The sequence below is a fragment of the Carassius auratus genome, chromosome 6, assembly GCF_003368295.1.
Source record: "Carassius auratus strain Wakin chromosome 6, ASM336829v1, whole genome shotgun sequence".
Lineage (NCBI taxonomy): Eukaryota > Metazoa > Chordata > Actinopteri > Cypriniformes > Cyprinidae > Carassius > Carassius auratus.
Genome location: NC_039248.1, coordinates 14,783,843 through 14,795,269, shown reverse-complemented (window position 1 = coordinate 14,795,269; position 11,427 = coordinate 14,783,843). Strand labels below are relative to the sequence as shown.

At 37.7% G+C, this 11,427-nt stretch overlaps 1 protein-coding gene across 1 annotated transcript; it reads right to left on the bottom strand.

Moving 5' to 3' along the window:
* Positions 1-3,707: 3,707 nt before the first annotated feature.
* Positions 3,708-10,230, bottom strand: mif4gda (MIF4G domain containing a). The gene is made up of 6 exons (XM_026263008.1): positions 10,139-10,230; positions 9,789-9,856; positions 9,546-9,655; positions 9,224-9,379; positions 9,027-9,119; positions 3,708-4,818 (listed from the first exon to the last, which is right to left on the bottom strand). Exons 2-6 carry the CDS (start codon positions 9,850-9,852, stop codon positions 4,591-4,593), a joined length of 651 nt encoding a protein of 216 aa, XP_026118793.1. The 5' UTR covers positions 9,853-9,856; positions 10,139-10,230; the 3' UTR covers positions 3,708-4,590.
* Positions 10,231-11,427: the final 1,197 nt, after the last annotated feature.

The following is an 11,427-nucleotide window of genomic DNA, read 5'->3' as shown; positions in this document are numbered from 1 at the left end:
AAAGTCATTGACGTGTTTAAAATATTTTGATATAATTTTTGGATCCCCGTACCATTTAATGCAACACTTTGTTTTTGTAATATTGTAAGCTATGCTATGTTTGTTACTTGTTATGTAATAAAAAATACAAATAAATTAAAAAAGGTAATAATAAAAAAAAAATGCACTGATTGTGTAAGCTGTTATATATTCTAGCTAGTAACCTTAATAGCTGCTAATAGCTCTAGTGTTTTATAGCTCACAAAAACAAAAACGCTAATGTGACTTTGTGTCTGTTAAGGGAAAGGCGTGCAAGGAGACATGTCCCAGGCAGTGTTCAAGCCTAACAGACCAAAGAAAACTCCAGCTCTTCACAGAGTTTTATGCTGTCTCTTATGAGAGGCAGCAGGCTATCATTCTCTCTGGTTTGGAGCAGGTATGCTAATTTAAGCAATTCATGACCATATCATGTCAACAGTATGCAATGCATTACAATGTAGGCCCATAAAATAACCAGTAAATTGAATACTACTGTATACCTTCAATTCACTAAGACTGCACATGTGCCTGATCTCTGATCATCCCAATATGTCTTTTTACTTCTAGCACAAGGTGAGTCGCAGACGACCACGTGGGCCAGACACTGAGAATACTAAGAGGAAGTACACCTTCAAGTACCATGTGCAACAAGGAGGCCAAAGACTTGCTGTTTGTAAGCTCACATTTATGTCAATCTTTCAACTGACCAACAGTCACCTACAGGCAAGTTTTATACAGCCTAGCTTTTTCCATTTGTTAAGTTTTTATTATATGCATGATTTTAATTAGATACATTGTCCATAACATATTTATTTAAAGTTACTTATCTTTGATAAGGTTATTCAAGAAAAGTTAGGCAGTCAGTCTGAGGGAACAGAGCAGTTAGTCAGTTCTCCATTAGAGGACTTCAAAGGAAAACATAAGAACAGGTAAAAAAAAAAATCTTGAAGGACCTCATGCTCTCGTCCTGTTAGTTTTTAAAGCTGCACCAATGTCAGCATCAGTTGCCCTACAACATTCCCTGATCTAATGGGCACTGGCATTATAACTGGACGCTGGCATTATACGGTGTCGGGTGCCTTGCCACCCTATAATGCCAGCATGCACAAACTGTAATGGTTAGGATTCAGCTCACTGACTGTTGTTGCCCAGTCAGGAAACATATTTTTGCACTGTGAGATCAATATCAGAGGTAAAGTACTATGCAAATGTAATGTATAATCCCGGGTTTTCGAGATCGGCCAAAATGTCCGGGATTCGGCTTTTGTGTTCTACAGTTGCCTTTCATTGTGTTTACTGTGGCAAGCAGGACGAGACTGAGGGCTGCTGGAAAATGGCGCGAGGCCAGTGGCGTGGCGTGATTACTGATGAGCGACACCTGTGAGACGCACTGGTCTCGTATCTCTCACGAAGAAGCGGGAATTTTCTTAGCAATGCTAAAACGCACACATCAATCGATCACATGTTTAGCGTTCATGTAAACACTACATTCAGATTCACCAATCAGAATGAATTCAGTTAGATTGAAACAAAAGGTGTGCATGTAAACAATGACGATTTTTGCGTCATCTGAGGATTTTTTCCAGACAAAAAATACATAAATCTCTCATCTCACGGGGATATGAGGTATGGTAATTCGAAAATACTACTGGTTTTCTACTAATACAAAGCTTAATGCTAAACCCTGAAGTATCCCTTTAATGATTGTTTGTGAAAAACAAAATCCTATAGTTTAGAGAAAAGTTTATAATTATATTAAATTTTATTGTCACAGAAACAATGCAATTGTGCAAAACAGACCAGCATAGTTTATTATATTTCCCTTGTTCATGAGTTGTTTATTTTTTAGGCCTCATAGCATTCATCCTCCAGTGAGAGAGGGGATAAGAGAGCACATCCTAAGCTTCCCACGCCAACCAAACCACTACTCACGGATGAAGGGAGATGTGGAGAGGGAGTACCTGAGCCCTGATTTAAACATGCTCCGCCCTGTTCTCAAAATTAGTAGCTGCTACAACAGATGGAGAAAGGTTGAAGATCACAGCCGAGAGTGAGCTTCACCACTGGAAAGCCAAAAAAGCGTACACCCAGTTGCAGGCTGACACAGAGTGGGCCAAAACCAATGATGACTGCCATGTCATTTGTATTGACATGCAGGGGGTAGTGTTCACGCCAAACCTGACACACTCCAATGTGTACTATCAACAGCAGCTGGCCAACTACAACCTCTGTATCCGGGAGATAGGCACTGACAAACCTCCTACAATGTGCCTCTGGCATGAGGGCATCGCTCACAAAGTTTCCATCGAGGTAGCAAGCTGTCTTTTGAAGAGGGCAGAAACATCTTTTGCTCCCCTAGTCCAGGCAAAGGAACGGAAGCTCATCATCTATAGTGACCGATGCTGTGGGCAGAACAACAACTGGCGAGTCCTAAACCTCATGGCCCTACTCGTATCTAGAGGGTACTTCATTCAGATAGAGCAGAAGTTCATGGTGTCTGGTCACTCCTTCCTTCCCTGTGACCGTTCATTTGCCACGCTGGACAAGAGGCTTAAGGTGTCCACACTCCACACCCCCAGCGATGTCGCCGAGATGATCCGTGGAGCCTGGCAGCTGCATCCATTTAAAGTAATTGAGATGAAAAATGCGGACTTCAGGCAGCTCCCTGATGCAACATTAAAGCATCCACCTGGCTTCCTAATCACATCCATGATGTGGTTGAAAGTGACAGGTAAAAAACTAAATAACTAAAGAACTAGACTAAAACTAAACTGGTTTTCTGAGATTAACAGTGTTGGGGATATGTGTGTGAAGGAAGAATCTTTATTGAATTTCTTGTTGAATCATGATTTCAGCTACTGATCCATGGTGTGTCCACACAAAAGGGAGCCACAGCCTCTACGAGGGATGGAAGCATTGGCTGATCACCAAACAGAGGAAGAATCAACCACCTCCAGCTCCCTTGTGTTCAACCACATATGCTCGTGCTTACGAGGACCCTCTGCCCATCAAGAAGAAGAAGCACCGTGACTTTATGAAAATGCTAGCCTACATGCCAGCGGAGGCCCAAGCATTTTATGGGACATTAGAATGTGAAGAGTAGCCTGGTATGTGTAGGTCATGTGCAGGGAAAGTTGGGATATATTGTGTATATTGTGTGAAATTAATCATAAAAGTAGTTGTACCTTATCTTGTATGCCTTATCTTATGTTGTATATTATCTTGTTTATCTTGCATAATAGGAATATATAGGTATTTTATTTTATTTAGAACCAAAAAAAGGAAGACATATATGGTAAACTAACATATGGAACCAGCATGGAATGAAGATGACGTATGTCTGTATTGTAAATATGTATTGTTTACCGTTATTACTGTTTATTGTTTGTATGTATTGTTCATTGTATGTACGGTTTGTTTGTACTGACGTTTATTTTCTTTACTATAAGTAGGCCTATGTATGCTTCATTGTCCATATTGTCTGAATTTTTGTTGTGATTTACGTTGGCAAAAATTAAAAGAAATTGAAAGAAAGAAATGGTTAATATTTTCTTTAAGGTTCTGTTACTTTATTAAAACTAAGATAAAGGAATCAAATCTCCAGTGGTTTAAATTTATATGATTAATTGGACTTATACGGTTGTTCCACATTAACTGGACATATACTGTTCTTCCACATTCCAGATAGGTAAATTATTTTTTGCTGTTTTATTTCAAATCAAAGCTAGATACACATAGAAACAGCATCACATATAAAATATGTGAACCACATGAAGCTTGTGGTTTTGTAACATTTTAATGGTGTAAATGTGTTAAACCCACATGATGACACTTTCACATTTGATCACCTATTGTCCATGATTTTTACACATTTCTACCATCAAAATGTTCCAGAACAATGTTTCTCAAGTGTTTCATGTGTTCCACATAGATTGCATAGAGAAACAGAGCTAAACTTCTTTCTATTCATTGCATTCAAAATAGAAATATAAACAAGACAATGTAAATGCTCTCAAATTTGGAAGGATAACTGTACAGCAGCCAGCAAAACTGAACATGTTTTCACACATATTGGCCCATACAGAACTTTTAACAATATATGCTTCCTAATAAATTAATACAAAATTAAGAAACTTTAACAAAGTATCCTTTCATATTAACAACTCAAGTGAAGGTGAGACAATCTTCCTCTAAAGTTGCAATAACCTTTCACTGCAAAAATGTAAAAAAGAGAGTGTACATTGTATCAAATCAGTATTCAAAAATACTGCTGGTGGCTCACAGTTTTAGGGCTAGTAGTGATTGCTTTTCTTATTGCATCAAGTCAATATCCAGTGCAGATTCATGATGCTTCACAAGAGAACACCAAAACTGAACATTCTGTGCTAAACTCAAATGCTGCACACAACACATGCAAATGCATGAACACAAGCTCTTCCATAATTCTCTGTGGTACAATTACATGGGGTTTCCACTTCTTTCTCCCATGAAGTACTCTTTAGATCTGCTGCAAACACTGTATGCTTGAAATCTTAATGCTAACAAGGAACATCATTCTTTTCTCAGTTCACCTCAGTCATCGACTTCACTATAGTAGTACTTGTGTGCAGTTTCAGTGAGGGTCCAGCCACTGGCCCTGAACTCCAAGATCTCCAGGAGCAAGAGTCTTGTCATGGAGCTAAGGTCTTCCTGAAGGAGAAAACCATCCCGGAGCAAGTTAAAAAGCTGGTTCATGCGCTGGGAGTTTGTATGCTCCAGCTGCTCGCCAACACGATGGAGCTGTACCACTAGGCAGTCCACCTGTTAGAAACACAAAGGAAATTCTTATATTTAGTTGTTCTCTTGAATGCAAAATACTGGAATTTGTTAAAATTGTGTTACTGTATACTGCATCCAAAATCATTAACTGTCTGAGTAGGTGCTACAATTGACAATCCAGACATATGGATGTCAACGAGTAATTGTTCATTAATTAATAATAATGTTTCTAATTTGTTATTGATTAGTGTTATTTATTGTCAATTTATAAATGTCAGCACAAAACAAAGATGTTAAAGTACAACAAGACAATAATAACTTTTTGTCAAGTTTCAGAACTCAAAATTAAAACCAGCTTAAATTGAAGGCAGTCCGCCAAAATGAGAGCTTTCGGAATGTTCTACTTTATGATCTAATAGTGTGGATAAACACCGCCTCCGTAAAAAAAAGTATTTTCATAGCCTTCCTTCTGATCCCCACGTTAGGAAAGAGTGAAAGAACTTTATTTTTAATGAAGATCCAGACCGCGTCAATAAGAACTTGGTCCTTTGTTAACTTAATTTTACTCTAGATTAATTTACAAATGAAACACAATTAGACATGGAGTTTTCAAAACTGCCGGGTAGAATTCGGCTGCGTAGCTCACAGCTATAGTGGCTGCAAAGGGGGTACTCGCGAACACACTTCTGAATCCTAAAACTGACAAATGGGACACCCTACGGTCTCGTGTACTTAACTGACATGCGCACACAGCGGCCATTGTAATTACTCAAGGCTGAAAGTGCACATGAAGTGTGCCATTTGGGACAGTGCCTAAAAGACATGCTGTGCTGACTATATAAGCCCCTTTCACACTGCGATTCCGGAAAATACAGGGGTGTCCCGGCAATTATTCCTGGGTCACTGGATTTGGCACTTTCACACTGCCAGTGATTACCTGGGGGATATGTGCATGCGTTCACACAACCGTAAAGGTCCCGTAAATACATGTGACATCAGGTTGTGACATGTAATGTACGAGCTGTAAACGCTAGGCATGTTAACTTTCACTTAAGTTAGCAAATGACCTCAGTGCGGAAAGTGAGGAACTAACTGATCTGTGCTTCATTATAGTTTACAATTTTCTTTTTGTCGCGAACGTTGATCTGCCTTCAAAACACCTAGTAAAAAAGTTGCGTGATAATGTGCGTCATCACTACAACACACCCTTTATGGCATTAGTTCTGGCTTTTGTTCACACAGTGCTCGTTCCAGGACTGAACCTGGCAATGTTACTAGGTCCCCGACCCGGGATCAATCCCGGGACATGTTTGCTTTCACACAGAAGACTACCTGGCAATGTTACGGCAATTGTCCGGGTCCAACGTGCAGTATGAAAGGGGTTTATATGGGATCCGACTGTAATGTTGCAACAAAAATGTGTAACTGTTTTAATTATGTGGTCACAGTATCTCTGTCTCTTCTCACAGATCGTTTGATATTAGTTATTTAGTTTTTTTTTTACCTAAATCACAGCTGCGTCCATCTATGAGGAATGCACACTGTCAAACATTCACAACTATCACCATGCTGCGTATGCTCTTTAAGGATGCCGTGTTTTATTTCAAATCAAAGCTAAATACATGTAGAAACAGCACATCCTTGTGGCACGGAAGACACAAAATAGCATATGCAGCACGGTGACATCGAATGACACAGATGAGACCTTTGACAAAAAAATTATTGAATTCACACTTTTTATGGACCTTGACACTGCTATTTACTTGGCAGTCTATGGGACAGTCTCAAGCTTTCAGGTTTTCATCCAAAATATCTTAAATTGTGTTCCTGAAGACGAACTGAGCTTTTACGGGTTTGGAACGATATGGGGGTAAGTGATTAATGACAAAATTAAAATTTTAGGGTGGAATATCCCTTAATTGAGTACCATTAAACAGCTTGAAAGATCAAAGACAATTTTTTATATAACTCTGACTGGATTCGTGTGAAAAAAAAAGAAAGTCAAATACACCTTAAATGGCTTGAAGGTAGGGCACGTCTGAATACCATTTTTTGAGCTTTGAAGCTTCGGTAGTAATCAACATCAAATATTCAAAGCTTCAGAGAGTCAGTTAGAATTTTTTGAAGCATCGAAAATACATTTTGGTCCAAAAATAGCAAAAACTACGACTTTATTCGTCATTGTCTTCTCTTCCGTATCTGTTGTGACAGACACAAATGACTTAAGCTGTTAACTTTTTTAATGTGGCTGACACTCCCTCTGAGTTCAAACAAACCAATATCCTGGAGTTAAATTACATTTACTCAATCAGTACACTGACTGAACTGCTGTGAAGAGAGAACTGAAGATGAACTGAAGCTGAGCCAGATAATGAACGATTTTGAAAGATTTTGTTGCTATAGTTTTTGCTATTTTTGGACCAAAATGTATTTTCGATGCTTCAAAAAATTCTAACTGTCCCTCTGATGTCACATGGACTACTTTGATGATGTTTTTCTTACCTTTCTGGACATGGACAGTATACCGTACACACAGTTTCAATGGAGAGACTGAGAGCTCTCGGACTAAATCTTAAATATCTTAAGTTGTGTTCCGAAGATAAAAGGAGGTCTCACGGGTTTGGAACGACAGGAGGGTGAGTTATTCATGACATAATTTAGATTTTTTTGATGAACAAACCCTTTAAGTAAAACAGCACATCTCAAACACATTAAACAGCATATGTCTGTCAGCCTCACATGCAGCCTTTCTGTTAGATCTTCTAACGGGGTGAGCGTGGGCTGCTTTGAACTTAAACTATAAACTATAGGCTACTAGAAGAGAAATAAAATGCAGAAATTATTTTGCACTGAACTCTTCATCTTTTTCTGTTGGTTGTTTTGAATACTGCATGTGGACAGGGGCATCACTAGATTTTTGCGTAGAGAGAGAAAAATTGAACCAGTGTACTCTGAGGTCAAAATGCTGCTAATAATGACGAAAGAGAGGTCAAAGTGGAATGAAAGAATGCAAAGTTGGGCAAGTTTTCCCATAGACCACGGCAGGTAATTATTCACAAAAGTGTACAAATATTATGTGTTTTGAAGTGGGACATAGCGCTGTTGCACTTGCTAACTTTAACTGTTTATAGTCTAGTAGTAAATTAAATCCTTTTAGGAACTGCAGGTCCTAGCCAGAGAAACCATAATAACGATTTATATGGATATGACACTAAGTAATGAGCTTATGCAACCTTATACATTTAAAATTACTTTCTATATTATTATTTACTATTACTTCACTAGGTCTGAAATATATACATATTGTACACTTTAATCCCCTGGAACACACTACAAACATGATCTAGATTAGAACATGATGCATTGCAGTGTCCCTGTCATAATTAAATGATTAAACAATTTTGGGGAAAGTGGCTGTATGTGTGTGCGTTTTACTAAAAGTTTTTTTTGTTTAGACTTCCTTTAACAGACATCAAGACAACACTGCAAAAACAGTTTACTGTCAAGCTGTTATATTCCTCTTATATATTTTTCTGCCATTAATTTAACTTCATATGGTGATATTAATATAGTGTTTATAATGCTAACACTTGATGTTTTCAACCAAAACTGACATGGTTTCTAGAGAGCAAGAGGCTTTGTGAAAAAAGAAAATCAAGTCTGCAAAATAAACTGTTAAAATTATTTGATGATCACTAGTCTAGTGATTGTATGTTTTTTTTTTTAAACAAAGCAGCTGATATTTGCCGTAGCGACAGCAAGAAGCTAGTGGACTGCCAAGTCAATGGAGGAAGCGTAGGGCTGCTGCTGTTTCACTTCACTATATAGTCTACTAAAACCAGGGCATCACTGAAAAAGGTTCCTGTGGCTCAGTGGTAGAGCATTGTGTTAGCAGCGCAAAAGGTTGTGGGTTCAATTCCCAGGGAAAACACATACTTGTAAAATAAATGTATAGCCTGAATGCGCTGTAAATCGCTTTAGATAAAAGTGTCTGCTAAATGCATAAATGTGAAAATGAAAGTTTGATTTTGTTTACAGAATGCTGTTGTCACTGCTGCAAACTCTGATATATATAAATAATTAAAAAATTATAATTTCCCTGCAGCCAGTGGGCACCCTTTACAGTGTAGGACCCTGGGCTTCAGGCCCTTGATGCCCATGCTTTAATTCACCCCTGGCAGCAGACGCTAAAAAAAATTATTCCCAAAGTGAAATTTACCTCCAGTTATTGGTGCTGAAATACATCTTACCTCTTCCTCGTTCATCAAGGCATCTGGCTGAGCCAACCTATAGAGGCAGTCATATACTGGATCCACAAGGGCCACAAGAGGAACATTGTTCACCTAAAAATAAAACATCATATAAGCAAATCGAAAGCAAGTCTTGTGGAGGAAAATTTATATAAATAAAATAATTCAAAATACTACTTGCGAGGGAGATCTTTTACCTTGATGTAATCAAATATGCTGCAGATAAATGTGACCAAACAGACCCACTTCTGCACCAAGCAGTTTCGAGTCTCCTCTCTGGCAGTGAACTCTTGCTGTAGACGTGTCAACAGATTTCGCCTGAATACAGTGGTTGCAGCTTTCTGAGCTTCTGCCTGTTTAGAGCAAGATATTATTAACCATGTAATAAAATTATATATAAAAAAGTTTCAACAGAGGTTAATTTCATACTGTGTTTTTTTGTAGAGAGCAGCAGTAACAACAACAAAGATGTAGGTCCATGAAAACATCTTTATGTTTTGACTAAGTCATAAGACTGACCTGAACTACAGCATAACACATGCGGCCAGCATCTTTGCAGAATGAGATGTCTTTCAATGACTGGTCTACAACTGCGTTAGACAGCTTCTCCAAATCAACTGACTTGGGATCTGTGAAGAAGTGGTGTAAAACAAATGATTTGTTATTTTTAAGTGCTTAGCCTGCAGACCTAAGTTAATGGCATATTACTTCAAAATGCATTTTAATTAATTATAAAAAAGAAGTCAGGTTTCGTTTCCCTACCGTCTAATGCTTTTTGAAACATAGTCTGAGTTACAACATCAAGAGGCGTCCAAGCTGAATCCATGGTGCTCAGAATTAGAAAAAAAACAAAAAAAAAAATATATAAGGTAATCAGGAGAAGGATACCATCACAGACAAGCGATGAACAAATGTATTTATTTAACAAATAAATATAAAATCACTTGTACTGCATGACAATAAAACAGAACATGACAAGGTTCGCTCGTATGCATTGGTCATCTTGCTGATTTTTGGCAGTGTTCAACTTGGCACAAATTCTAGCTTCGTTGAAAAGACGAATTTATGCCAAAACATTACGAAATGACACATTTGTAATGTCGCTCTCTTACTTCAAACGACAAACGGCAAATCCTCGCGCTTGTTTGATTCGATCTCAGATGGGCGACATTATGGCGTTCGACTGGTGGCCAGTGCGCATGCGCTCTTACGCATGCCTTCGAATTCTATTATTTTGGTGGATTTCAGCACTAACATTATTATCTTATCATAATGCTCTTCAAATCACAAACTAATACAAACTAATTTGTATTCTATTATTATTAAATATTTACACAATTTATGTAAACTGTTTAGAATCTGGTGTTATCTGTATGCAGTTCTAAAAAAAAAAAAAAAACATACACAATTTGTTTTTTTGCAAGATGTCACTAGGGGGCGGCAAAATAACAAGTTATGAACATGAGGTTGGTGGAACCGACCAACCGAGACGAGAAAATGTGTTTATCGGGATTGTCATATAAAGTTATAATAATATTTAAAATGCACTGTGTTTATATGATTTACATGCTGCTCGCAAAAACGTATTTTATAGGAACAGAGTTGTTGTCAGTGAAAGATTTAACTGTATTCCGTAGTAGGTATAATGTCTCTTTTTGTCAACCTGAAAATAACTCTAGTAGATGTATCCAGGGGCGATTCTTAGGATTTACGTTTTATGGGGACTCGATCAGCCCCCAATGAGGGTTTAATATATATATAAAGTAGTTAACATCTAGTGGATCAAAACCTTCCATCAAAGTTGTCCTAAAACCAAAACAATATTTGTTCTTGTCTTAGGACAACTTAAATTAACTTTTTTTCATCCATTCAAATGTTGACTACATAATATATATAATGTTTGACTAATAGGGGTGGTATATTAAATGTATATACCACAAATTGCTGCATGCCACTGTATGCATAGTTAGGTATAATGTATACTGAATAAGCCAAATACAAATCCTCATGATCACTCTTTTTTTCAAAATTTTACTGTTTGCATTTCTAGTACAACCCTCTTTCCTTCATCGAAGTATGCAAACCTCTTTGCCACATGCACTGTTAAATGTATTACATTGAAATTTACATTTTCAAATGAAAATGGCAACATGATTGTTTTATAAAGTATGCATATGTGCTTAATTTTCACTGTAGGAAACAGTTGTGGTGTGATGAGAGGTGCAGCGAAAACTTTACAGTAGATGTAGAACCAATTGCTCCCCCATGATATTTTGTAAACTGTATTTACCACAAAGAACTGCACAGATGCAGATATTGTAACAATCTATATAGCTATAGCCCCCCTAAAAATGGCCTAGCTAAGCCCATGGAGGTATCTGACACTTATTCAAATAAACAC